The sequence below is a fragment of the Vipera berus genome, assembly GCF_964194415.1.
Source record: "Vipera berus genome assembly, chromosome: Z".
Lineage (NCBI taxonomy): Eukaryota > Metazoa > Chordata > Lepidosauria > Squamata > Viperidae > Vipera > Vipera berus.
The window spans coordinates 4,577,581-4,604,727 of NC_138205.1; the positions used below are offsets into that span (position 1 = coordinate 4,577,581).

Here is a 27,147-nt window from a genome sequence, read left to right on the forward strand (position 1 = left end):
TATCTATCTATCTATCTGTCTGTCTGTCTATCTATCTATCTATCTATCTATCTATCTATCTATCTATCTATCTATCTATCTATCTAAGATAAAGAGACAGAGAGAATGGATGAAAATAGATACATAGATGATAGATAGATAATAGACAGATGATTGATAGATCTTCAACCATCCATCCATCATTTCTATCAATCATCTCTTTCTCCATCCATCCATCCATTTATCCATTCATCTTGTCTGTCTGTCTATCTATCTATCTATCTATCTATCTATCTATCTATCTATCTATCTATCTATCTATCTATCTATCTATCTATCTATCAGATAAAGAGACAGAGAGAATGGATGAAAATAGATAGATGATAGATAGATTTTCATCCATCCATCCATCCATCATTTCTATCAATCATCTCTCTCTCCATCCATCCATCCATCCATCCATCCATCCATCCATCCATCCATCCATCCATCCTGTCTGTCTGTCTGTCTGTCTGACTGTCTGTCTGTCTATCTATCTATCTATCTATCTATCTATCTATCTATCTATCTATCTATCTATCTATCTATCTATCTATCTATCTGAGATAAAGAGACAGAGAGAATGGATGAAAATAGATACATAGATGATAGATAGATAATAGATGATTGATAGATCTTCAGCCAGCCAGCCATCTATTTAATTGGGCTACTGTATTTAATATTTCTTTTAATTTTTATATATTGTATTTTATTGTATTGCCCTGTACACCGCCCTGAGTCCTTCGGGAGAAGGGCAGTATAAAAATTAAATTATTATTATTATTATTATTATTATTATTATTATTATTATTATTATTATTATTATTATTATTATTATTATTTCTATCAATCATCTCTCTCTCCATTTATCCATTCATCCTGTCTGTCTGTCTGTCTGTCTGTCTGTCTATCTATCTATCTATCTATCTATCTATCTATCTATCTATCATCTATCTATCTATCTATCTATCTATCTATCTATCTATCTATCATCTATCTATCTATCTATCTATCATCTATCTATCTATCTATCTATCATCTATCTATCTATCTATCTATCTATCTATCTATCATCTATCTATCTATCTATCTATGAGATAAAGAGACAGAGAGAATGGATGAAAATAGATAGATGATAGATAGATAATAGATAGATGATTGATAGATCTTCAGCCAGCCAGCCATCCATCATTTCTATCAATCATCTCTCTATCCATCCATCCATCCATCCATCCATTTATCCATTCATCCTGTCTGTCTGTCTGTCTGTCTGTCTCTGTCTGTCTGTCTGTCTGTCTGTCTATCTATCTATCTATCTATCTATCTATCTATCTATCTATCTATCTATCTATCTATCTATCTATCTCCTATTTTTTCTATTGCTGGCCATAGGGAGATGCCAGTCCAGACTCAAAGGATCTCTCTTTCGGAGAAAGCAGCGACCTTGCCCTGAGTCATACGTTGGTAAAGAAACACAATGAAAATGTTAAGGGCTCCATCTGGCTAGAGGAGAGCCAACTTTTGGGGAATCAGTATGGCTGGAAATTACCACATCAGGGCACTTCATTTCAGAAGAAGCAGCTGCGCCCCACGCTTGCAGAAGGAGAGGAGTTCAGGCGTTGAGTAGGGACACATATGCGGCTAGAGACACGCTCACTGCTGGGATGTGATCTGTGGTTCATGCTAACCACAGAATCCAAAGATGCTTTTTAAGAGACCCCGATTGTTTCGTCCATTTGCAGTGCAGATGTTTGTTTGCCCTAGATAATTTGCGTGGCTGCCCAACATACTCAGGGGGACTCCAGTACGAAACTCAATAAATTCCCACTCCCCACCCTGCCGGTGACAAGTATCAAACCAACAGTTTGACAGGCACTGCATCACTTGGGGGTCCCCAGGCCGATTGGCAAACCCAGGTCTTTGGGGCCTTTCGAAAGAGTTTCAAGATGGCGGCCGGTCCTATTTCTGCAAGGTTAGTGTCCCACAGGGAGAGAGCCACCACAGAGACGTCCCTTCTCCTTGGTCCCACTAGGCCCGGGGTTCTCCAAACCTGGCAACTTTAAGGCTTGTGGACTTCAACTCCCAGAATTCCCCAGCCTGAGGGATTCTGGGAGTTGAAGTCCCCAAGTCTTAAATGCCTATGGAGATTCTCAGTCATCCAGGTCGTAGTAGTTCCAAAGATGCCTTTTCACGAGGCAACTGGACTTTCTTTTTTTCTTTGAAGATGTTTCGCTTCTCATCCAAGAAGCTTCTTCAGCTCAGAGTTGAAGAAGCTTCCTGGAGGAGAAGCGAAAAAGCACCTTTGGGACGCAAGTCTTAAAGGTGCCGAGTTTGGAGACCCTTGCACTGGAGGGACTTCCTTAGGAAAGAGGACCCATAACATCCTCGGCTTCCTTGCTCTGGTGGGTCAGATGTTAGATGTCATCCATGAAAGATGGTCCTTCAAATAATCTGACCAAAAGACATGTAGAGCTGGAAACATGGAACCCAAAGGTGCCCAGATGTTCTGCTGGTGGGTTCGTTCGAAGATCCTGTGGTTGATCACCATGGCTGGGAAGGCCTGTTTAAGCTCCAATCCTCTTCCTTGTGTCCAGATCCACCCAGATGGGGTAGCCGATCTCTATGGGCCATGCAGAAGAGCTGAGCGTCTTGTCGCGAGGTGACTGAACCTGGGGGGGACAAGCCATGATCAGCTTCCTGCAGTTTCTCCTCGCTTGGCTGGGAGGGTGTGGTTGCGCAGGCCGCCTCGTGCCCCCCAGCCAAGGAGCCAAGGCCGGGTCCTTCCGTGGAAACCTCTCTCAACGTTGGGAGAGACCGCTCTTCAGGACTCGTCGCAGCTGGGTGTGGAACCAGTTCTTCGTCATTGAGGAATATTCTGGTCCAGAACCTGTCCTCATTGGAAGGGTGAGCCCTGAAGGAAATTTCTCAGAAGGGATCTTACGTTGAGGAGAATCCTGCATACTAGCCCCATGGATATCCATGGTAGCAGAGTTTAATGAAGGACTTTCCTTAATTAGCCTTCCAATGAAATCTAGAATAGAATAGAATAAGAAATAGAATAGAATAGAATAAGAAATAGAATGGAATTTAGAATAGAATAGAATAGAAATGTAATGTAATGTAATGTAATGTAATAAGAATAGAATAGAATAGAATAGAATAGAATAGAATAGAATAGAATAGAATAGAATAGAATAGAATAGAATAGAATAGAATAGAATAGAATAGAATAGAAGAATAAAATACGGAATGGAATGGAATAGAATAGAATAGAAATTTAGAATAGAATAGAATAGAATAGAATAGAATAGAATAGAATAGAATAGAATAGAATAGAATAGAATAGAATAGAATAGAATAGAATAGAATAATAGAATAGAATAGAATAGAATAGAATAGAATAGAATAGAATAGAATAGAATAGAATAGAATAGAATAGAATAGAATAGAATAGAATAGAATAAGAAATAGAATGGAATATAGAATAGAATAGAATAATTAAATATAGAATAGAATGGAATTTAGAATAGAATAGAATAGAAATGTAATGTAATGTAATAATAATAGAATAGAATAGAATAGAATAGAATAGAATAGAATAGAATAGAATAGAATAGAATAGAATAGAATAGAATAGAATAGAATAGAGCTGGAAGGGACCCTGGAGGTCTTCTAGTCCAGCCCCTTGCTCAAGCAGGAGAACCTACACCATCTCAAACAGGTGATTGTCTAGTCTCTTCTTAAAAGCCTCCAGTGATGAAGCACCCACAACCTCTGGTGGCCAGCTGTTCCACTGGTTGATTGTCCTCGCTGTCAGGAAGTTTCTTCTTAATTCCAGGTTGCTTCTCTCCATGATCAGTTTCCAATGTGGTCTCTCTACTTCATCTTGGATATATATATATAGTTTGATTCCCTTTTCTTCTTTTTGGAGATTCTTCATTCGTGGCCTTTTCTTCTCTAAAGTTCTCCCTGGTCAGTTCTCCCACAGCCAGATCTGGCATTTTAGAAATTAATGCAAACTTTCCCAAACTTCTCATCGTGATGTGTGATCTTCCTGGAATTGACCAGAAAGAAGGGGGGGGGAGGAAATATTTAAAATTCTGTCTTCGACCAAAGGCCAGATCAGAATCAATAAACATTCCACTAATTGGATGCTGAATGCAGAAAAAATGTAATAGGCAGTATTAAGACTGTCCTGTCTCTTTCTACAAAAGCTTCTGAAGGCAAGTTGTTCCATTGATTTATTGTTCTTGCTATCAGGAAATTTCTCCTTGATTCCAGGTTGCTTCTCTCCTTGATGAGTTTCCATCCGTTGCTTCTTGTCCTGCCTTCGGGCGCTTTGGACAATAAGTTGACCCCATCTTCTTTGGGGCAGCCCCTCAAATATTGAAACACTGCTATCATGTCACCTCTGGCCCTTCTCTTCATTCAACTAGACATCCCCAATTCCTGCAACCATTCTTCGTACGTTTCAGCCTCCAGCCCCCTAATCACCTTTGTTGCTCTTCTCTGTGCTCTTTCCAGAGGCTCAACGTCTTTTATTTTATCATGTGACCAAACACGGATGCAATATTCCATGTGCGGTCCCAAAGGTGCTTTTTTTCCCAGGAGGCAATTGGACTTTCTTTTTTTTCTCCTTGAAGAGGTTTTGCTTCTCATGCAAGAAGCTTCGTGAGCTCTGAAAATCTCCATAGACCTTCCCAACTGCGGTCTTACCCGGGTATTAGGAAGTGGTACTAACACTTCGCGTGATCTTGATTCTACCTCTCTGGAAGACCAATTGGTTCTTCTACCCGGAATCCTCGGATCTGGGTGGTCTTCTGGTAGGTGGTCCATTGCAACTTGCAGTTCTTCAAGTCATAGGAAGTCCACAGCTTGGGAGGACTGGAGATCCAAGCTAGAACTAAGGACAAATGTCCTAACGGTGAGAACAGTTAACCAGTGGAACTGCTTGCCACCAGAAGTTGTGGGTGCTCCATCACTGGAGGTTTCCAAGAAGAGATTGGACAACCATTTGTCTGAAGTGGTGTAGGGCCTCCCGCTTGAGCAGGGAGTTGGACTAGAAGACCTCCAAGGTCCCTTCCAATGCTATCATTCTACATTCATCTCAAGAAGATTGGCCCACCTGATCTTACTCTTCAACCCTGACAGATCCCGTTGGCCAACGTCCTTCCTTGTATGTCTTCCTTCTCTTTGGCAGTTGCACACGGATGTGGATCGTGGGGAAGGCCGTATCAAGTATGTCTTGACCGGAGAAGGGGCAGGCACGGTCTTCGTCATCGATGAGAAGACAGGCAACATCCATGTCACCAAGACGTTGGATCGAGAGGAGAAGGCCCAGTATACGTTGCTGGCTCAAGCGGTGGATCGGGCCTCCAACCGGCCTCTGGAGCCACCCTCGGAGTTTATTATCAAAGTCCAGGACATTAATGACAATCCACCCGTCTTCCTCCAGGGCCCTTATCATGCCACCGTGCCGGAGATGAGCAATGTCGGTGAGTCGGTTGCCGGAAAAGTGAGGAGAACATCTCCAGATGATCCGTGGAGTTCCTGCTCCTCCTGACCACGCAACAGGAAGGGACCTCTAATTTTTTTTTTTCCCAGTGGAAAACTGGAGAGGGTGACATTCAAAATTCAGACCTTGGCAACCGACTCATATTTATGACGGTCGCCGTGTCCTGGGGTCACGTGATTTCCCCTTTTGTGACTTCCTGACCAGCAAAGTCAAGGGGTGTGTGTGTGGAAATCTCGATTCGCTTAACGACCGTGTTCCCAATTTAACCACGGCAGCGATTCCCTTAACAACTGTGGCAAGAAGAGGTCGTAAAAGAGGGCCAAAACTCACGTCACCGTTTTCTCACTTAGCAAGAGAAATTTTGGGTTCCAATGTGGTCGTAAGTCAAGGACTACCTCTAATGGAAAACTAGGGGAAAGAAAAAGAGAATGTGGGATAGAAAGGGAAAAAGGGAAAAAAAAAAGGAATTGATTTCTAATCCTGGCACAGTAGAAGGTAATAACTTTACAACCTCATTTTTTTTACTTTGACAAAATACTATATACTAGCCTTTTCTATAACAACAAGCCTATCTAATCAACAAAAAAAATATCAAAGTTTAATTTAATTTAATTGACTTAACCCCTGCGGCAAGAAAGGTCGCACCATGTGGAAAAATTCACTGAGCTGTCTTGCTTAACGACAGAAAAGGTCGTAAATAGGAACCAGTTGCCAAGCGTCCAAATTTTGACCCTGTGACCACGGCTGCAGGCTGCCCTGTCGTAAGTGCGAACAACTTTCCTAACTCATTTTTTTCAGCGCCGCTGCAACTTCGAACGGTCACTAAATGAATGGATGTAAGTTTGAGGACTACTTGTATTTTGTTTCTGGCCCTGTTGTTCTTATTCTTTCTGACGATGGGCCATTTTTTCCCCTAAAAAAAATTAACAACGTTCACGCAACTTCCAGGAGAGGTAAAGTCCCAACTCGTGGAATGTACCAAAAACGGACGTTTTAAGCCCAAATTGTGTCCCTTCCGAGTCTTTTTACAGGCAGGCCTAAAACCTAAAAGTTCTGTTACTAAGTGAGACGTTTGTTCAGTAAGTTTTGTCCCACTTTACGACCTTCCTTGCCACAGTTGTTAAGTGAATCAGGGCAGCCGTTTAGTAACACGGTTGTTAAGTGAATCTGGCTTCCCCATTTACTTTGCTTGCCAGAAAGCCGAAAAAGGGATCACGTGACACTGGTATGCTGCACCCGTCATAACTATGAACCGGTTGCCAGGCGTCTGAATTTTGATCATGTGACTAGAGGGATGCTGCAGGGGTCATAAGTGTGAAAAATGATGCATAAAGTCACTTTTTTCAGTGTTATTGCAACTTCAAATGGGCAGTAAATGATTATGCTGTAAAACACATACCTCTATTGTGTATTTTTCTGGCTAAAATGTGGGGGCCAACCAAGCCAGTTGCATGATTTCTTGTTCAAGGTATGCTTTGGCACCCAGCTTGGTGCCTTAAATACATTGTGTGAAATGAGACCTAATTAAAAAAGCCAATTTAAAATGAGGTGTGTTGACATTATCTGTCAACATTACGATATTATTGAGCCCAAGTGGGTTTCCTTCCTGAATTATAATTGAGGAATACACAAGGATTCTTAACAGCCCAAAATGTTGGCTTAGTCCATTATTTTTCAAACTTGGCGAATTGAACTTCAACTCCCAGAATTCCCCAGCCAGCATGTGTGGATTTCAATGCCCAGAATTCCCCAGCCAGCATGTGTGGATTTCAACTCCCAGAATTCCCCAGCCAGCATGTGTGGATTTCAACTCCCAGAATTCCCCAGCCAGCATGTGTGGATTTCAACTCCCAGAATTCACCAGCCAGCATCTGTGGACTTCAACCCCCAGAATTCTCGAGTCAGCAATTTGGCTGGAGAATTCTGGGAGTAGAAGTCCACTCATCTTAAAGTTCCTAACTTGGGGAATAAGAAAAGGCTTAATCAGAGGAAAACCTGATCTCAGTAAATAGCCCTTTTTATTTATTTGTTTATTTCTTTATGACATTTATTTGCCACTGGTCTTGTATCCAACGACTCTGGACGGCCTGCAGCATAAAAAACATTAAAGTATTAAAAAGCATTCAAATCAAACCATCACAGAGACACAGTGGATTAAATCATTAACAAATAAAAGCATTAACACCAGATGGGAAAGGAGGGAGCTGGACACTCGGTCCAAAGTGTGGGGGGGATTGGGAGGGAGGTTCTGCTGCTTGAGCAGGGGGCTGGACTAGATGACCTCCAGGGTCCCTTCCAACTTCTATTCTATTCTATTCTATTCTATTCTATTCTATTCTATTCTATTCTATTCTATTCTATTCTATTCTATTCTATTCTATTCTATTCTATTCTATTCTATTATGTTTTATTGTTCTATTCTAGTCCAGTCTAGTTTAGTCTAGTCTAGTCTAGTCTATATTTTATTATTCTAGTCTAATCTAGTGTAGTCTATTCTTCTATTATCATTTTCTCCTCTTCTGTCATCCTCTCCTCTCCTCTCCTCTCCTCTCCTATTATCATTATTCCATTCCATTCCATTCCATTCCATTCCATTCCAGTCTAGTCTAGTCTAGTCTAGTCTAGTCTAGTCTATATTTTATTATTCTAGTCTAGTCTAGTCTAGTCTATATTTTATTATTCTATTCTATTCTATTCTATTCTATTCTATTCTATTCTAGTCTAGTCTATTCTAGTCTATTCTAGTCTAGTCTAGTCTAGTCTAGTCTAGTCTAGAGGTAAAGGTAAAGGTTCCCCCGCACATGCATGCTAGTCGTTTCCGACTCTAGGGGCCGGTGCTCATCTCCGTTTCGAAGCCGAAGAGCCAGCGCTTGTCCGAGGACATCTCCGTGGTCATGTGGCCGGCATGACTAGACACCAAAGGCGCACGGAACGCTGTTACCTTCCCACCGTAGCGGTCCCTATTTTTCTACTTGCAATTTTATGTGCTTTTGAACTGCTAGGTTGGCAGAAGCTGGGACGAGTAACAGGCGCTCACTCTGTTACGTGGCACTCGGGATTCGACCCGCCAAACTGCCGACCTTCTGATCGACAAGCTCAGCGTCCTAACCCACTGAGCCACCGCGTCCCTTTAGTCTAGTCTAGTCTAGTCTATATATTTTATTCTAGTCTAGTCTAGTCTAGTCTAGTCCATTCTAAGAGGTGGAAGGTGGGATTACTTTTTAATTGGTCAACCACCTCCAGTAACAAACACCCCCATTGGGTCCCTACCACTAACCTAAACCCCTAAGCTTATTACATTGGTTCAGACGTGGCTTTGGTCCTGTGGTCCTGTGGCTCACACAGTAGAGTTGCAGGTGGCCTTGTCCACAAATGGGCGAAACTAGGTAGTCCTTGGGTCAGAACAGTTCATTTAGCGACCATTCAAAGTTACAACAGCCCTGAAAAAAAAGTGACTTATTGCCCAGCATGCTGGCTGGGGAATTCTGGGAATTGAAGTCCACTGATCTTAAAGTTGATCTACAATAAATGTGTTTTACATTTGTTTGGCAAACTGGACAATTGCATTGAGTTGGGAACGTCCCCCCCCCCAACTCCCTCCCCAGGCCTTCTGTTTCGCAGATCTAACCGTTCCCAGCTTGTTTTAAATTGAGATTGTGCCTGTTTGAATGTTTCTGGAGGGTTTGATCTATGTTGCTATGGGAACGCTTTTCCAAACCGTTTTTTCGGCTGTAGGCCTTTGGGCGGACCAGGTGTTTTATTTTTTAAAGAACTCAGCTGCTCCCTAGAAATAAACAGAGCAAGGCTGGCCGCAGGTTGCGAAAAAGGAAAATAAATCGGTCATCCCTAACGGAGGTAAAGGACTTAAGAGAGGATTTTTAAAACTTTGGCTTTCCCAGAGGGTTTTTTTTTTGTTGGCTTGTTTGTTTTAACGCTATTTTCTTCTTCAGCCTTCAAAAGGCAGCCAAATGCAAACATTTGCTCTTGACTTTGCTAAGGGGTTGCTGGGGATTCCTGCCTGGAAAGGGTCGGACTAGATGACCTCCGAGGTCTCTTTCCAACATTCCTTTTCTACTCTGATATGATAGGGCGGCTGGATTTTCTGCTGAATTGCCATAAGCGACTGCGTATTCTAAGTGTGTCACACCACACTTGGAATGCTGCGTCCAGTTTTGGCCGCCGGGATATAAGAAAAGATGTTGAGACTCTGGAAAGAGCGCAGAGAAGAGCAACAAAGATGATCAGGGGGCTGGAGGCTAAAACATACGAAGGACAGTTGCAGGAATTGGGTATGTCTAGTTTAACGAAGAGAAGGACGAGGGGTGACATGATAGCAGTGTTCCAATATCTCAGGGGCTGCCCCAAAGAAGAGGGAGTCAAGCTATTCTCCGAAGCACCTGAGGGCAGGACAAGAAGCAACAGATGTAAACCAGGGGTCTTCAAACTTGGCCCTTTTATGACTTGTGGACTTCAACTCCCAGAATTCCTTAGCCAGGCACACTGGCTGAGGAATTCTGAAAGTTGAAGTCCACAAGTCACAATAGGGCCAAGTTTGAAGAGCCCTGATGTAAACTAATCAAGGAGAGAAGCAACCTAGAACTAAGGAGGAATTTCCTGACAGAATAATTAAGTCCTTTAACTGTCTTTAACTAAGAACCTGGAGACTAAAACATATCAAGAAGGCTTGCAGGATTTGGCTATTGCCGGTCTAGAGCAAAGAAGGACTAAACAAGACAAGAAGCAACGGATGGAAACTAATCAAGGAGAGAAGCAACCTGGAATTAAGGAGAAATTTCCCAACAGTGAGGACATTTAACCAGTGGAACAGCTGGCCACCAGAAGTGGCGGGTGCCTGATCACTGGAGGTTTTTAAGAAACTGGGCAGCCACTTGTCTGAAAATGGTAGAGGGTGTCCTGCTTGAGCAGGGGGCTGGACTAGAAGACCTCCAAGGTCCCTCCCAACTCTGTTATTCTGTTATGTTCTGATAACTCCATGGTCTAGTCCACACAACCTGCTAAGAACCGTCCTATTTCAGGCTGAGTCTTAGGCAGATCATGAGCTTGCTCTGAACAATCCTTGCCTCTCCTCTCTTCAGATGCACGCCTGCCTGCCTCCTGCCCTTCACACAACCAGCCCCCCCTTTTTTCCCCCCTTCTCCCACTCCGTTCCCGCAGGTACGTCCGTGATCCAGGTGACGGCCCACGACGCGGATGATCCGACCTACGGGAACAGCGCCAAGCTGGTCTATACGGTACTCGAAGGCTTGCCGTTCTTCTCCGTCGACCCCCAGACGGGTACACGATGGGGAGGGGGCGATAGCTTTTGGGGAGGAATGCAAGGGGTACAAGTGTCACACCCCCTCACACGCTGTAGGGGAGAAGAAAAAGCAGGCATCCAGGGGAACAACCGGTAGTTGGGGGGGATGGCCTGGTGGGACAACAGATGCTCTGAACTTCACAGAGGTTAAGGAGCCGGCCATGTGTTTAGAACAGGGGTCTTCAAACCTGGCCCTTTGATGACTTGTGGACTTCAACTCCCAGAATTCCTCAGCCAGGCACATGTGCCTGGCTGAGGAATTCTGGGAGTTGAAGTCCACAAGTCATCAATGGGCCACGTTTGAACACCCCTGCTTTAGATTAGAAGATAGCCCAGTTGGCCCTCAAAGCCAACTGGGAGGGAGGGATGGCTCTCTTCACTTTCTTAGCTCTGGGTTCACCTCTCCTGATCTTGAAAAATGCTTTTAAGACAAAGACCTTAGTCGAGCTCCTGTGGGTTGCTGGCTAGATGCCACCATTGAGGGTGAAGGTACCTCCCTTTCTTCTCTGCTGGGGCTGTTGATGTAGTAGAAGGAGAAGTTCCTTCTCTGAACATTCGTCCATCTACAGCTAATTTTATTCAATCAGTTTTCCATCCATCCTTTCATTCTTCCATCCATCCATTCTTCCATCCATCTTTCTGTCTGTTCTTCCCATCCATCTATCCATCCATCTATCCATCTATTCCTTCTTCCCATCTATCCATCCTTCCATCCGTCCCTCTATCTGTTCTTCCCATCCATCCATCCTTTCATTCTCCCATCCATCTGTTCTTCCATCCATTCATCTTTCCATCTATCTTCCCCTCCCTCCCTCCCTCCCTCCCTCCCTCCCTCCCTCCATTTTTCCACCCATCTTTCTGTCTGTTCCATCCATCCATCCATCCATCCATCCATCTATCTATTCATTTTTCCCATCTATCCATCCTTCCATCCATATTTCCATTCATTCCCTCCCTCCATTCATCCACCCATCCCTCCCTCCCTCCATTCTTTCATCCATCCATCCATTTTTTCATCCATCCATCTTTCCCTCTCTTCTTCCCATCCATCCATCCATCCATCCATCCATCCACCTATCCACCTATTCATTCTTCCCATCTATCCAGCCTTCCATCCATCCATATTTCCATCCATTCCATACCTCCATCCTTCCATCTTTTCATCCATCAATTGTTCCATCCATCCAACTTTCCATGTGTTCTTCCCATCCATCCATCTCTCCATTCATCCATCTGCCCATTCTTCCCATCCATCTCTCCACCCATCCATCCATCTAACTCATCACCTGAGCCTAGAGACCATTGGACGTTTTGGCTCGGCCACCATGTTCTCCCCCTACAACTGATGTGTATTTGATGTGCTCAGCCACGTTGCAGGTTGCCTTCTCTGCAATTTCTCCATCATGGGTGGGTGGGACTCCGAAACTCGAATTTCTTTCCTGCCCGATTCATCAGCCAATTCTTCTCTGCCCTTCTCTGATTCTCGCCTTCCTTCCCTCTCCCCGTGACGTTAGGTGTGATTCGGACGGCCACTCCCAATATGGACCGTGAAACTCAACAGGAATTTCTCGTCGTGGTGCAGGCCAAAGACATGGGTGGGCATACCGGCGGACTGTCTGGAAGCACCACCGTCACGGTCACGCTCAGTGACGTCAACGATAACCCTCCTCGCTTCCCACAGAGTAAGTGAGAAAGAGCTACTTAGAAGAGGGGCAGAGTTGTGGAGAAGGAGATTTGGCCCTCTTTGTACACCCAGAGAAGTGGAGATGTGGAAACATCGGCTCCCAGGACATGAGAAGTCAGCTCAGGAATGCTGGGAGTTGAAGTCCACGAGTCCTAAAAGAGCCAAGGTTGCCTAGCCTTGGCCTAGTTAGTGTCTCCTTGTGTGCAAGGACCGAGGACTCCTTGAATGCATATCTCAGGGATGTGCTGCGCATGGAAGCTCAAAAGCTTCTGCTTTTGGGGGGGTAAACGTCCTTTCTCCAGACATCAAGGAATATCAAGCATGACATTCGTCTGCCTTTCAACGCCTGGCTTTTCCTTCTTGTATGTGGGACACGGGCTCCACGATGTCTGCTTGTCCCTCAGACATCTCTCGGGGTTACCAGGCTGTCTCTCATAGGTGATTACATCTCGGGAATACTTCTTATGAGTTGCAACCCATCACCGGATGGTCTTGAAAGCGGTAGGGGGTGGGCGCGAGGGAAGGGAGGGGGCTATAAATATTTTCAGCCAGCCAGCCAGCCAACCCATCCATCAATTTTAACAGCTGCCTGACAAGTTCATCTTCACGAGGCGTGAAATAGATTGGCCAGAGAGGTGGGAACTAATGATGAGAGGAAGTAGTGCAACATCTGGAATAATTATGTCCAGCAAGCAATGCCCTGGAAGTCAGCCAGCCTTGTAGCAAGGCAGATGACAACGAAGGCAGGATATGGATCTGAACTCGCTCCAATCGTAGAGTTGCTAAAGTACGAGGGGCTGCCACAAAGAACAGGGGGAGGGGTGTCAGTCAGAACAATTAACCAGTGGAACCACCTGCCACCAGAAGCTGTGAATGCTCCAACACTGGAAGTTTTTAAGAAGAGATTGGACAGCCGTTTGTCTCTAACGGGATAGGGTTTCCTGCCTGAGCAGGGGGTTGAACTAGATGACCTCCAGGGTCCCTTCCAACTCTGTTATTCTATTCTATTCTATTCTATTCTATTCTATTCTATTCTATTCTATTCTATTCTATTCTATTCTATTCTATTCTATTCTATTCTATTCTATTCCATATTTTCTATTCTATTCTATTCTATTCCATTCCATTCCATTCCATTCCATTCCATTCCATTCCATTCCATTCCATTCTATTCTATTCTATTCTATTCTATTCTATTCTATTCTATTCTATTCTATTCTATTCTAATGTTCTATTCTATTCTATTCTATTCTATTCTATTCTATTCTATTCTATTCTATTCTAATGTTCTATTCTATTCTATTCTATTCTATTCTAATATTGTTCTATTCTAATATTATTCTATTCTATTCTATTCTATTCTATTCTATTCTATTCTATTCTATTCTAATGTTCTATTCTATTCTGTTCTGTTCTGTTCTGTTCTGTTCTGTTCTATTCCAATATTGTTCTATTCTAATATTATTCTATTCTATTCTATTCTATTCTATTCTATTCTATTCTATTCTATTCTATTCTATTCTATTCTATTCTATTCTATTCTATTCTATTCTAATGTTCTATTCCAGACATGTCAAACACAAGCCCCGGGGGCCATATCCGGCCTGTGAAGTGGTATCATGCGGCCCGCGAAGCCATCCTGGAAACAGTGAGGGAACGGCCCCCACTGCCTTGGCCCTGGCCCAGAGACCCTCCTTCTGCCAGAGACCCTCAGATCTGTCCCACTCCTGCCCAGGCCCCCATAGGCACCCTTGATGGGAACGATGTAGAGCTGGCCACGCCCACCCAGTAGGCCACGCCCACCCAGGCCACACCCACCCGACCCCCTGAGGGCAACCGCAATGCTGATGCGGCGCTCAATGAAATGGAGTTTGACACCCCTGTTCTATTCTGTTCTGTTCTGTTCTGTTCTGTTCTATTCCAATATTGTTCTATTCTAATATTATTCTATTCTATTCTATTCTATTCTATTCTATTCTATTCTATTCTATTCTATTCTATTCAACAGTGGAATACAACCACAAAAGAAACAGAAAGAAAACAAAACGCGACTGACAAAAATTAAATTATTTTTTTAAATGATTTTAAGTCATTACCGGTAGTCCTCAACAGACACCTTCTCCCCCCCCAAAAAAAATTGTGTCGCCAAGCGAAACATTTCTCAAGTGAATTTTGTCTCTTTCTGTGACCTGTCTTGCCATCGTTGTGAACCGCCGCAGTGTTTAGGTTGGTAACGCGGTGGTTAAGCGAATCCGCCTTCCCCTTCGATTTTGCTCGTAAGAAGGTCGCCAGAGCGGATGACCTGATTCCCGGGACGGTGCGACCGTCATAAGTAGGAGTTGGTTGCCAAGGGTCCGAATTTTGATTGTGTGACCGTGGGGGATGCCGCAACCGTCGTGTGAAAAACGGTCCTTTTAACGGTGCCGTTGTGACTTGGAACGGTGACGAAATGAACAGTTGTAAGTCTGTAAATTTGAACTGTCCTGCGGTATGTGAGGAAGACCTTGGGAAACAGGGAGGGGAGGGAGAAAAGCTACCTAGAGAATGGCCAGATAAGAGAGAGCTTAGCCCACAACTGCATAAAGGGCAGAGGAAGAAACTCAGAAGGAATACCTCCTTTAGCTTCTCAGTCTCTAAAAGAGGCAGCGGTAGATTTGTACCTTTAGACTTGCAGGAATCTGTTAAGGTAGCTTTGCAGGAGTGTAGAAGTAGCTCGTCGGGTGGTGCTTCCTGTGTGGTTTACGTCTGGCAGCGTGGCTTGGAGTAGGATGGGAATTGTAGTCCAACGCGTCCGGAGGATGCCAAATTCCCAAAGCTTGAGAATGAAGTGTTGTTCTGCTTGTGCTTCCACACACACAACCCCCCCCCCCCCCCGTTTCTGTCTAGGTTCTTACCAGTTTTCTGTGGTGGAAACAGCAACTCCTGGGTCTGCGGTGGGGAGGCTGCGCGCACACGACCCGGACGAAGGGGAGAACGCCCTGCTTGCCTACAGTATCCTGGATGGAGGAGATGGAGTCGAGGCCTTTGCCATTCACACGGACATGTTGGGACAGGATGGGATCATTACGTTGAAAAAGGTGGGTGAAGAACCCCAGAATTATGTGGACGTCTCCACTCTCCCTTCATTCCTGGAGATTTGATGCGGGAGCCATTATCCATCCTTCCTTCCTTCCTTCCTTCCTTTCTCTTTCTTCTTCTTTCTTTCTTCTCCCTCCCTCTTTACCTCTCGCCATTCTATTTCTTTTCTTTCTTTCTTTCTTTCTTTCTTTCTTCTTTTTCTTCTCCGTCCCACCTTATCTCTCTCCATTCTATTCTTTCTTTCTTTTTTCTTTTTTCTTTCTTCTCCCTCCCACCTTACCTCTCCATTTTATTTCTTTTTCTTCTCCGTCCCACCTTGTCTCTCTCCATTCTATTCTTTCTTTCTTTCTTTTTCTTTCTTTCTCTTTCTCTTTTTTCTTTTTCTTTCTTCTCCCTCCCACCTTACCTCTCCATTTTCTCTTTCTTTCTTTCTTTCTTTCTTTCTTTCTTTCTTTCTTTCTTTCTTTCTTTCTTTCTTTCTTTCTTTCTTTCTTTCTTTTTCTTTCTTTCTTCTTTCCTTCCTTTCTTCTCCCTCCCTCCCTTTTCTTTCTTTCTTTCTTTCTTTCTTTCTTTCTTTCTTTCTTTCTTTCTTTCTTTCTTCTTTCCTTCCTTTCTTCTCCCTCCCTCCTTGCCTCTCTCCACTCTATTTATTTATTTATTTATTTCCTCTCCATCCCTCTCTCCATTTTTTCTGTTTCTTTCTTCTTTCCTTCTCTCCCTCCTTTCCTTTCCTTTTTTCTTTCTTTCCTTTTTTTCTTTCTCTTTCCATCTCTCTTTCTTTTTCCTTCTATCCATTTATTTATTTTTTTGCTCCTTTCTTTGTGTTTTCTTTATTTTCTGCCTTTATTAAACATAGTCCTAGGTTTACAATCATTTTTAGTGTCCATTCAAGGGCATTGATAAAAGGGTCTTATGACTAATTTTTTACACAAATTTCAGCATCCCCATGGTCATAAGTTCAAAATTCAGACACTTGGAAACCGACTCCTATTTATAATAATAATAAAATTGGAAGGGACCTTGGAGGTCATCTAGTCCAAAACCTCTGCATAGGCAGGAAATGACAGTTATGACAGTTACAATATCCCGGTGTCATGTAATTCCCCTTTTGTGACCTTCTGACAAGCAAGCTTGATACACTTAACAACCGTGTTCCTAATTTAACAACTGCAGTGATTCATTTAATCACTGTGGCAAGAAAGGTCGTAAAATGGGGCAAAATTCACTTAACTGACCTGCTTAGCAACCAAAATTTGGGACTCAGTTGTGGTCCTAAATCGAGGACTGCCCGAATGTTTACAAATAACTCAAGGCAGCGAAAATATCCATCACACTTTCCTCCTCCTCTTTTCACAACAACCCTGTGAGGTGGGTTGGCTGAGAGAAAGTGACTGGACTAAAGTCACCTAATCGGCTTTCGTGCCTAAGGCGGGACTAGAACTCACCATCTCCTGGTGATTGGCCCAAAGTCACCTAACCGGCTTTCGTGCCTAAGGCGGGACTAGAACTCACCGTCTCCTTGTGATTGGCCCAAAGTCACCTAACCAGCTTTCGTGCCTAAGGAAGGACTAGAACTCACCGTCTCCTGGTGATTGGCCCAAAGTCACCTAACCGGCTTTCGTGCCTAAGGCGGGACTAGAACTCACCATCTCTTTGTGATTGGCCCAAAGTCACCTAACCAGCTTTCGTGCCTAAGGAAGGACTAGAACTCACCGTCTCCTGGTGATTGGCCCAAAGTCACCTAACCGGCTTTCATGCCTAAAGCGGGACTAGAACTCACCATCTCCTGGTGATTGGCCCAAAGTCACCTAACCAGCTTTCGTGCCTAAAGTGGGACTAGAACTCACCGTCTCCTGGTGATTGGCCCAAAGTCACCTAACCGGCTTTCATGCCTAAAGCGGGACTAGAACTCACCGTCTCCTGGTGATTGGCCCAAAGTCACCTAACCAGCTTTCGTGCCTAAGGAAGGACTAGAACTCACCGTCTCCTGGTGATTGGCCCAAAGTCACCTAACCGGCTTTCATGCCTAAAGCGGGACTAGAACTCACCGTCTCCTGGTGATTGGCCCAAAGTCACCTAACCGGCTTTCATGCCTAAGGTGGGACTAGAACTCACCATCTCCTGCTTTCTAGTTTGGTGCTTTAACTACTAGACCAGGGGTTCCCAACCGGGGGTATTCCAGAGGGTGCGAAAACTTGGGTTTTCAAAATTATAATGTATGTGCATAATTTGCTGCCGTTATTTCGAACTTTTGTAAGGGGTGCACGAATATATCAGAAGCATTCCAGGGGTCCGGGGTATAGAAAAGGTTGGAAGCCAATGAACTAGCCCAGGGGTAGGCAACCTTGGCTCTTTTACAACTCGTGGACTTCAACTCCCAGAATTCCTGAGCCAGCATGACTCAGCTTGGAAACCTCTCCCTTTTCCCTCAGCGTGGCTGGCTCAGGAATTCTGGGAGTTGAAGTCCCCAGGTCATGAAGGGGCCATAGTTCCCCCATGCTGGCTCAGGAATTCTGGGTGTTGAAGTCCACGAGTCATAAAAGAGCCAAGGTTGCCTGCCCCTGGGCTAGACCAAACTGTCTCTCGTGTTCCTTCTTTGGACAAAATGGTGTCTTAGAGACCTCACCCACAATTCTTGGCGCTTTGTACGTCCTGCACCAACTCGCCACGCCGTCTGCTTTGGCTCGCTTCTAATCCTGAGTTTTTCTCACGTCGTCGTTCCTCTTTGTGTGGATCGGCGAGCAGCCTCTGGATTTTGAATCCCGCCACTCTTACACTTTCCGAGTCGAAGCCACCAACACGCAGATCGATCCTCAGTACATCCGGAAGGGCCCCTTCAAGGACGTGGCCACCGTCCGGGTGACAGTAGAAGATGCGGATGAACCCCCGGTCTTCTCCCGTCCCGAGTACCATCTGGCCGTTTATGAGAACGGCCCGCCGGGGATCCCGGTGGGCAAAGTCACGGCGGTGGACCTTGACACCCCCAGCAGTGTCATCCGGTAATAGCTGGGGGAAACCACGGAACAGCAGGGTGGGAGCCGGTGTTTGTTGTCTTTGTGGTTGTGTGTGAAGTTCCGGTTACTCCATTTATACCTCGTTGCCGTGACAACCTGATACCCCAGGTGCCCACCCTCCATCTTCTAGATACTCCATCCTGCCGCACACGGACCCAGAGCGCTATTTCAGCATCAACCCACAGGATGGCGCAATTCTGACCTCGGTGACACTTGACCGAGAGGTTTTGCCCTGGCACAATATGACCGTACTGGCAACGGAACTTGGTAAGGGCCAAGGGAATCAGGGTGGATACGGTGGGTGGGGGGGGTCCCAAGGTAGTGGAAGCTTTTCATTGCAAACGTAGAGTTTTCATATTGGGATTCATCGGTCCAGAATTCAGATAGTCCTCAATTTACAACAGTCCATTTCGTGAGCATTCAGAGTGATGGCACTGGTGATCTACATTTGGACGCTTGGCAACTGACTCGTATTTATGATGATTTGCAGGGCCCTGGGGGTCACGCGATCCCTTTTTGAGACCTTCTGACAAAGTCCACAGGGAAACCAGATTCATTTGACAACCGTGCGACTAATTTAACAACTGCAGGGGTTGACTTAAGAACTGTGGCAAGAAAAGTCGTCAAATGGGGCAAAACTCACAACAAATGTCTCACTCACACCAATTTGGAGCTCAATGGTAGTTGTAAGTCAGGGACTACCGGTTGTTCTCAAGTTACAACCATTTGTTTAGCGACTGTTCGATGTTACTGCAGCATGGGGAAAAAAGGGACTTATGACCGATCCTCAGACTTATGACTGTCACAGCATTCCCACAGTCACGTGATCAAATCCAGGTGCTTGGCAACGGCATGGATTTATGACAGTTGCAGCGTCCTGGGGTCAAGTGACCCCCCCCCTATTTGTGACCTTCTCAGCTGAACTCTGACAAAGTTAACGAGGGAAGTTGGATTCTTTTAATGACCGCGCGATTCACTTAATAACTGCGGTGATTTGCTTAAACTGTTCTGGCAAAGAAGGTCGTAAAATCGGGCCCGAAAAACTGTCTTGCTTAGCAATGGATCGTGGTCGTACAACGAGGACTTACCTGGAATAGACAAAGCAATGGCAATTGTTTACTAATTTTGTTCCCCTTCTTTTCCTTCTCGTTTTTTTCCTGCATCCCTGTATCTGTTTGCTGCTGTCTTGGAACGGTGTCTACTCTCTGTTTTCGTCTTGCATGTCGAATGTGCATTTCCCCACCCCACCCCCATTAACCGGCATTGTGGAGCGGGGCTGCGCTTTCTGTGTGTGTTTCCCTGTGATTGATTGATTGATTGATTGCCCGTGTTGGCTGGATGGTTTTATTATGGCTGCCTGATCTCACTTATTGGTCACGTTGGACATTTATGTTTGCCCACCCGTGCACAAATGGGCTTCATCGTGCACCGTTGCTCTCTTCCGTCCCTTTAACTCTACACGTCTGCCCACGTCTTTCAACCTCTTGATGTGATTTTCGCCTGTCTGGTTCTGTTGGTGGTACGATGACGGGTTCTTTTGGGGTGGGTGGGTGTTTATGAATGGGATCCAACCTCACCCCACTGGATTGGGGACCATGGATCTGATTCGTTCCCCATGGGGGCGACCTTTTATGGCTTTCTTGCATGGCTGAATCGCTTGCCCCATTTGCATCTCATATCTGTCTTTCCCGTTCTTCAACTGGATTGCCCTGCATGTCCGGTTGTGCGATTCCACGCTGCTCCTTATCCCCGACTCTTACTCTCAGACAGCCCCACACAAGGTTCCCAAGTCCGTGTGGCCGTTCAAATCCTGGACGTTAACGATAACCCACCCCAGCTGGAGCAGAGCTACGAGCCTTTCGCCTGTGATAATGCTGTCCCGGGCCAAGTAAGTTGAGGGGTCCCTGGGGCGCTGATGGGACAGGGGGTGGGTGGGAGAGGAAGGCACTGGCTGAGAAGAATTTTGGCCTTTTTTTTGGCCAGCTGGTGCAGCTGATCCGAGCAGTCGACCGAGACGAGGACGGTAACACGAGCCGTATCATCATCCGTTCCTCGCCTGGGATCAGAGAACCAAACATCACTGTGCGGGATAACAAGGGTGAGACTCACGCGCCTGTCTGAAAATGCAGAATAGAGTCTGCTTCCCTTTCAGTATCAGAATAACAGACTTGGAAGGGACCTTGTAAGTCATCTAGTCCAACCCCACCCCACCCCTCCCAAGTAGGAGACTCTACACCATTCCTGACAGATGGCAGTCCAGTTTCTTTTGATGAAGCTCCCACAACCTCTGAAGGCAACTTCTGTTCCATTGGTTGATTGTTCTCACGGTCAAAAAATTTCACCTTATTTCTAAGTTGAATCTCTCCTGGATCCGTTTCCATCTGTCATTCCTTGTCCGGCCTTCGGGTGCTTTGGAGAATAGGTTGATCCCTTCCTCTCTGTGACAGGCCCTCAAATATTGGAACACTGCTATCATGTTCCTTATGGACTAGGAACTTGCACTGTTGACAAAAAGAGAGTAGACATTTCCGAGAGTATGTCACGAGCATGTTTAGCAGTGCTTCTGAATCTTAGCAACTTTAAGAGGTTTGGACTTCAACTCCCAGAATTCCCCAGGCAGAAAACTATACAAAACTGTTTAAAAAGACCCTGTATTAATCAACATTATTACCCTTTGGTTATGGTGGTACGTATCTACAACGTTATTACTACCTACAAGGAACCCACCATTTTAGAAATATAGGTAAAGGTAAAGGTAAAGGTTCCCCCGCACATGCGTGCTAGTCGTTTCCGACTCTAGGGGCTGGTGCTCATCTCCGTTTCAAAGCCAAAGAGCCAGCGCTTGTCCGAGGACGTCTCCGTGGTCATGTGGCCGGCATGACTAGACGCCAAAGGTACACGGAACGCTGTTACCTTCCCACCGTAGTGGTCCCTATTTTTCTACTATATATATGTATGTATGTATGTATATGTATATGTATATGTATATACATATACATATACATACATACATACATACATACATACATATATATAGTAGAAACATATATATATGTATATATGTATATAGGGACGCGGTGGCTCAGTGGGTTAGGACGCTGAGCTTGTCGATCAGAAGGTCGGCAGTTTGGCGGGTCGAATCCCGAGTGCCGCGTAACAGAGTGAGCGCCTGTTACTCGTCCCAGCTTCTGCCAACCTAGCAGTTCGAAAGCACGTCAAAATGCAAGTAGAAAAATAGGGACCACTCCGGTGGGAAGGTAACAGCGTTCCGTACGCCTTTGGCGTCTAGTCATGCCGGCCACATGACCACGGAGACGTCCTCGGACATGCGCTGGCTCTTCGGCTTTGAAACGGAGATGAGCACCGGCCCCTAGAATCGGAAACGACTAGCACGCATGTGTGGGGGAACCTTTACCTTTAACCTATATATGTATATATGTTGGCAGATATATATTGGTCCTCAATTCACTCTTCTCCTTTGAATCTTCCCGTCTCCAGACAATTCAGCCTCCTTGTTGCTCCGGGTTACCCGTCTGCCACCCCAAGGCGGGTTTCTGCTTGTGCCCCTGGAACTAGTGGATGGCGGTTCCCCGACTCGCACGGGATCCCCGACTCTGACGGTCAGCATCTGCCGATGTCAGCGAGACGGGGCCATGCAGACGTGTGGTCCTGAGGCTCTGGGATCTCCTGCTGGCCTCAGCACTGGTGCTCTGCTCGCCATCCTGGCCTGTGTTGGTACCCTACTTGGTGAGATTTCAGTTTCGCATGCTGATGGCGTGGCTGAGAGAATAGCAATAGCCCTTAGATTTATATAGTGCTTCACAGTGCTTTGCAGCCCTCTCAGAGCCGTTTACAGAGTCAGCCTATTGTTCCCTACCATCTGGGTCCTCATTTTACCGACCTCGGAAGGATGGAAGGCTGAGTTCTACCTTGAGCCGATGAGAATCGAACTCCTGGCAGTTGGCAGAATTAGCCTGCAATTCTGCATTCTAACTACTAGGAAGGAAGGAAGGAAGGAAGGAAGGAAGGAAGGAAGGAAGGAAGGAAGGCAGGAAGGAAATGGGAAAGAAGGAGGAAGGGGAGGGAGGGAGGGAGGAAGGGCAGTACCAATAGCATTTAGACTTATATACCGCTTCACAGTGGTACAGTCCTCCCAGAGTAGTTTACAGTCAGCCTATTGCCCCCAACAATCTGGTTCCTCATTTTACCAACCTCGGAAGGATGGAAGGCTGATTCCACCTTGAGTCAGTCAGGATCGAATTCCTGGCAGTCGGCAGAATTAGCCTGCAATACTGCATTCTAACCACTGGGAGGGAGGGAGGGAAGGAAGGAAGGAAGGAAGGAAGGAAGGAAGGAAGGAAGGAAGGAAGGAAGGAAGGAAGGAAGGGCAGTAGCGATAACACTTACACTTACATACTGTTTGACAGGGCTTTACAGCCTTCTCTAAGCGGTTCACAGAGTCAGCCTGTTGCCCCCCCCCCAACAATCTCATTTTATCCACCTCAGAAGGATGGAAGGCCGAGTCCACCTTGAGCCACTGAGAATCGAACTGCCAAACTCCAGGCAGCCGGCAGTTGGCAGAAGTATCCTGCAGTACTGCATTCTAACCCCTGCACCACCAAAGAAAAACAGTGCAGGTGGTCCTTGACTTACGGCCACAATGGGGCCCAAACGTTCCACTGCTATGCAAGACAATTGTTAAGTGAGTGGTGCCCTATTTTACGGTGCCCTTTTTTTGCCAAAGTTGTTCGGCGAATCACAGCAGTTGTTTCAGCGAATCATGAGGTTGTTAAATGAATCTTGCTTCCTCCGTTGATTTTGCCTGTCGGAAGGCAGCTGGGAAGGTTACAAAAACTGCTCACATGACCCCAGGAGAGTGCAACTGTCATAGCGACATGCTAGTTGAAAAGTGCCTGAATTTTGATCAGGTGACCATGGGGATGCCACAACAGTCGTGGGAAAACCAGTCACAAGTCACTTTTTTCAGTGCCGTGGCAACGTTGAGCTGTCAGTAAACGAATGATTGTAAGTCAAGGACTACCTGTGTTACAGGAATTTCAGCCGGGGAATTGTTGAGACTACTTATCCTGAGTACGTCTCTAGTAATCACTCTGGAGAACTTCTCGTGTAGAGTACAACAGGGGTCCCCAACCTCTGGTCTGTGGACCAGTACCAGGTCGCGGTGTGCCAGCAACCGATCCGCACAAACAAGCAAAGCCTCATTCGCGGGATGCAGGCAGCAGACATAACCGTGCACCCTCCGGTCCGCAGAAAAACTTTTCTCCACGGAACCGGTCCCTGGTGCCCAAAAGGTTGGGGACCTCTGGAATACGAGACACTCGAAGTCTCTCTACAAGACAAGGTGGGGATCAACACTGCGTGGTGATTCCCAGGCCGTGTGGAGAAAAGTCACTGAGCCTTGGGGAATGTTTGGCTAGTTGTACCGAGTTTCTCCGGTAGGGTATAATGGTATGCGCGAACGACCTTGGGAAACAGGAGGAACAGCTGCAACCTTGGCAACAGTAGATAAGAGGCAGCTGAGTCGAAGCATCTGAGGAAGGACCCTCCCTAGTTTCACGGGCTGTAAAGGGGAAGGGAGGGAGAAATGTCCCTTCAGATTGCGATGTTTTGTTAATATAGGTACTGTGTTTCTCCAAAAATAAGACCCACCCAGAAAATAACCCCTAGCCTAATTTTTAGGGTGCACCCAACGTAAGCCCTATCCCAAAAATATGCCCCGGGGGTGGGTGGGCATGGTCAGTACAGGAGGCAGTGAGCATGCAGGAGCTTCCGGTGTCTGGTGCCTCTGCTTCCACCTGCTTCCGGTGCCGCTGTGCGAGCCTCCTGCAAACCTCCCGTGAGCCAGGTGGCTGCACAGTACGTCCGGATCACCTGCTTCCCCCCACCTCTGCTCCATTCTTGACTTACCTGCGCTGCGCCGAGGGGCCAGCGGGTGGTGGCTGCTGCTAGACACTGTTGGGCCCCATGTGCTCACCACCTCTTGTGCGCATGCTGGGGGTGGGGCGCCCAGCCGGGCTGATCACCCTGATACTATGTTTCCCCTAAAATAAGCCCTAATGCAGTGGTGGCGAACCTATGGCACGCGTGCCAGAGGTGGCACTCAGAGCCCTCTCTGTGGGCACCTACGCCATCACCTCAGCCCCGCCTCCCCCCACGGCCCCCTCCTCATCAACAGCCCCCCCCGGAGGAGAGTTGCTGAGCGTGGCCCGCACGGAATCGCGCAGCCGAGGACATGGTAGCCAGGCATTGGGGACAAGATTCCACCCTCGCACCCCGTTGCGGACAGTTGATGCTACAGGGCGCAGGCAGAGGATGTAGTTGCCATGGCGCTGCTGGGCCACCTGGGCGAACTGCGGTGGGCTGTGGAAGTGGTGGGTGGCCCTGCGGGTAGGCAGAACAGGAAGCAGAGCAGGGCAGTGGGTGGCATGGGGGCGGGGCCAGTTTTGGGCACTTGGTCTCTAAAAGGTTCACCATCACTGCCCTAATGCATATAAGACCGGGTCTTATTTTCGGGGAAACACAGTAAAAGAGATAAAAGAGTACTTCTGGATTTTAGTCCGCAAGTTGTTGCCAACTGTAGAGGGTGATCTCCATTTTAAGGCCATGGAGCCAGCACTTTCCGAAGACATTATTGTGGCCAGCATGTGGCTAGCATGGCATGACATGTCACGCTGTTACCTTCTCACCGAAGTGGTACCTATTTATCTACTTGCATCTGTATGCTTTCGAGCTGCTGGTTTGCAGGAGCTGAGGTGAGGACGGGAACTCACTCTGTCGCGTGGAGGTCGGGCTTGAACCTTTCCAGCCAATGAGCCCAGCGTCTTAACTGCTGAGCCACCACGCCGCCCTCTGTTAATATAACCTTACAATAGAATAGAATTAACTTGGCTGGCGGTGCTTCCTATCGGGTCTACCTCACAACCTAATCTTGAAAGTCTGAAAATACGTTTCTCCCCTGTCACCTTTACAGCCCAAGAAATTAGGGAGGATGCCTTCTGAGCTGTCCTGCCCACTATACAGCTATGGGCTCAATTACCTTATATCCAATTGTTCCCTCACCTGCGTTTCTTCTCCCTGGCTCCCAAGGCCATTCCCACTTACCATTACCCACAGGCAGGGTGTTCGCAATGGGTTGCAATAATCTGTAATTAACATCTCGCCTTCTCCCCCTGTTCCTCCATCCGGCTTCACCAATGTGCCAACTTCCTGCTCGCACCTAGCCCTGGTGCTGCTCTTTGTCGCCCTCCGGAGGCAGAAACAGGCTGCGCTGCTGCCCTTCGAGGAAGAAGACGTCCGTGAGAACATCATCACTTACGACGACGAAGGCGGCGGCGAAGAAGACACCGAGGCCTTCGACATGGCTGCCCTGCAGAACCCGGACGCCGCCCCTCCACCCTCGCAGCAACGGCGCCTCCTCCGGCGGGACGTCCTGCCCCGTCCACACTTCCCACCGTCCCTGTCCACCCGGGTACCACCTCAGCCCCACGATGTGGCCAGTTTTCTGACAGCCCGCTTGAGCGAGGTGGACGCCGATCCTTCCGTGCCTCCGTACGACTCCATCCAGGTGTACGGCTACGAAGGCCAGGGCTCCTCCGCCGGGTCTCTCAGCTCCCCTGGCTCTTCCTGTGCTGGGGACAGCGATGGCGGCGGGTACGAGTATCTGGAAGAATGGGGGCCCCTCTTCCGAACGCTGGCCGAGCTGTACGGTGCACCAGAGGGTCCTCCTCCAACCTGAGCCCTCCTGGGCCTGATGCCTCCATGGAAAAGCGTGGACCTCGATCCCCTTCCTCTGTTTTCGGTTGCTTGTTCTCTGTTCCGTCCACCAGCTTCCTTGTTCTCAGTTTGGGATTTGTCCATGACAAGTTCCATCACCTCCTGGGTTCCCAAATCCTTCCTGTTGACCTCCTCTCGTTTTGCTGTCTCCGTCTCTGACCGATGTTTTTCGTCCGGTTTCTTTTGTCTGTACATCCTGTTTTTCCTTTCCTTTCCTCTGTCTTCCTTTCCTTTCTTCTTTTCTATCTTTCTTTCCCTTCCTTTTTTCTATCTTCCTTTCCTTTCCTTTCTTGTCTTTTCCTTTTTTTTCTATCTTCCTTTCCTTTCCTTTTTCTATCTTCCTTTCCTTTTTTCTATCTTCCTTTCCTTTCCTTTTTCTATCTTCCTTTCCTTTCCTTTTTCTATCTTCCTTTCATTTTTTCTATCTTCCTTTCCTTTCCTTTTTCTATCTTCCTTTCATTTTTTCTATCTTCCTTTCCTTTCCTTTTTCTATCTTCCTTTCCTTTCCTTTTTTCTCTCTTCCTTTCCTTTTTCTATCTTCCTTTCCTTTCCTTTTTCTATCTTCCTTTTATTTTTTCTATCTTCCTTTCCTTTCCTTTTTCTATCTTCCTTTCCTTTCCTTTTTCTACCTTCCTTTCCTTTTTCTATCTTCCTTTCCTTTCCTTTCTTGTCTTCTTTTCCTTTCCTCTTTTCTATCTTCCTTTCCTTTCCTTTTTCCTATCTTCCT

At 46.3% G+C, this 27,147-nt stretch overlaps 1 protein-coding gene across 1 annotated transcript; it reads left to right on the forward strand.

Moving 5' to 3' along the window:
* Window positions 1–2,703: 2,703 nt before the first annotated feature.
* Window positions 2,704–26,580, forward strand: LOC308677569 (cadherin-24-like; the record flags this gene model as incomplete). The annotated part of the gene is made up of 11 exons (XM_081344096.1): window positions 2,704–2,922; window positions 5,219–5,513; window positions 10,709–10,828; window positions 12,365–12,532; window positions 15,421–15,611; window positions 18,358–18,611; window positions 18,757–18,893; window positions 20,393–20,514; window positions 20,610–20,724; window positions 22,125–22,373; window positions 25,868–26,580. The coding sequence occupies 11 exons, from the start codon at window positions 2,704–2,706 to the stop codon at window positions 26,380–26,382; spliced, it is 2,385 nt and encodes a 794-aa protein (XP_081200222.1). The 3' UTR covers window positions 26,383–26,580.
* Window positions 26,581–27,147: the final 567 nt, after the last annotated feature.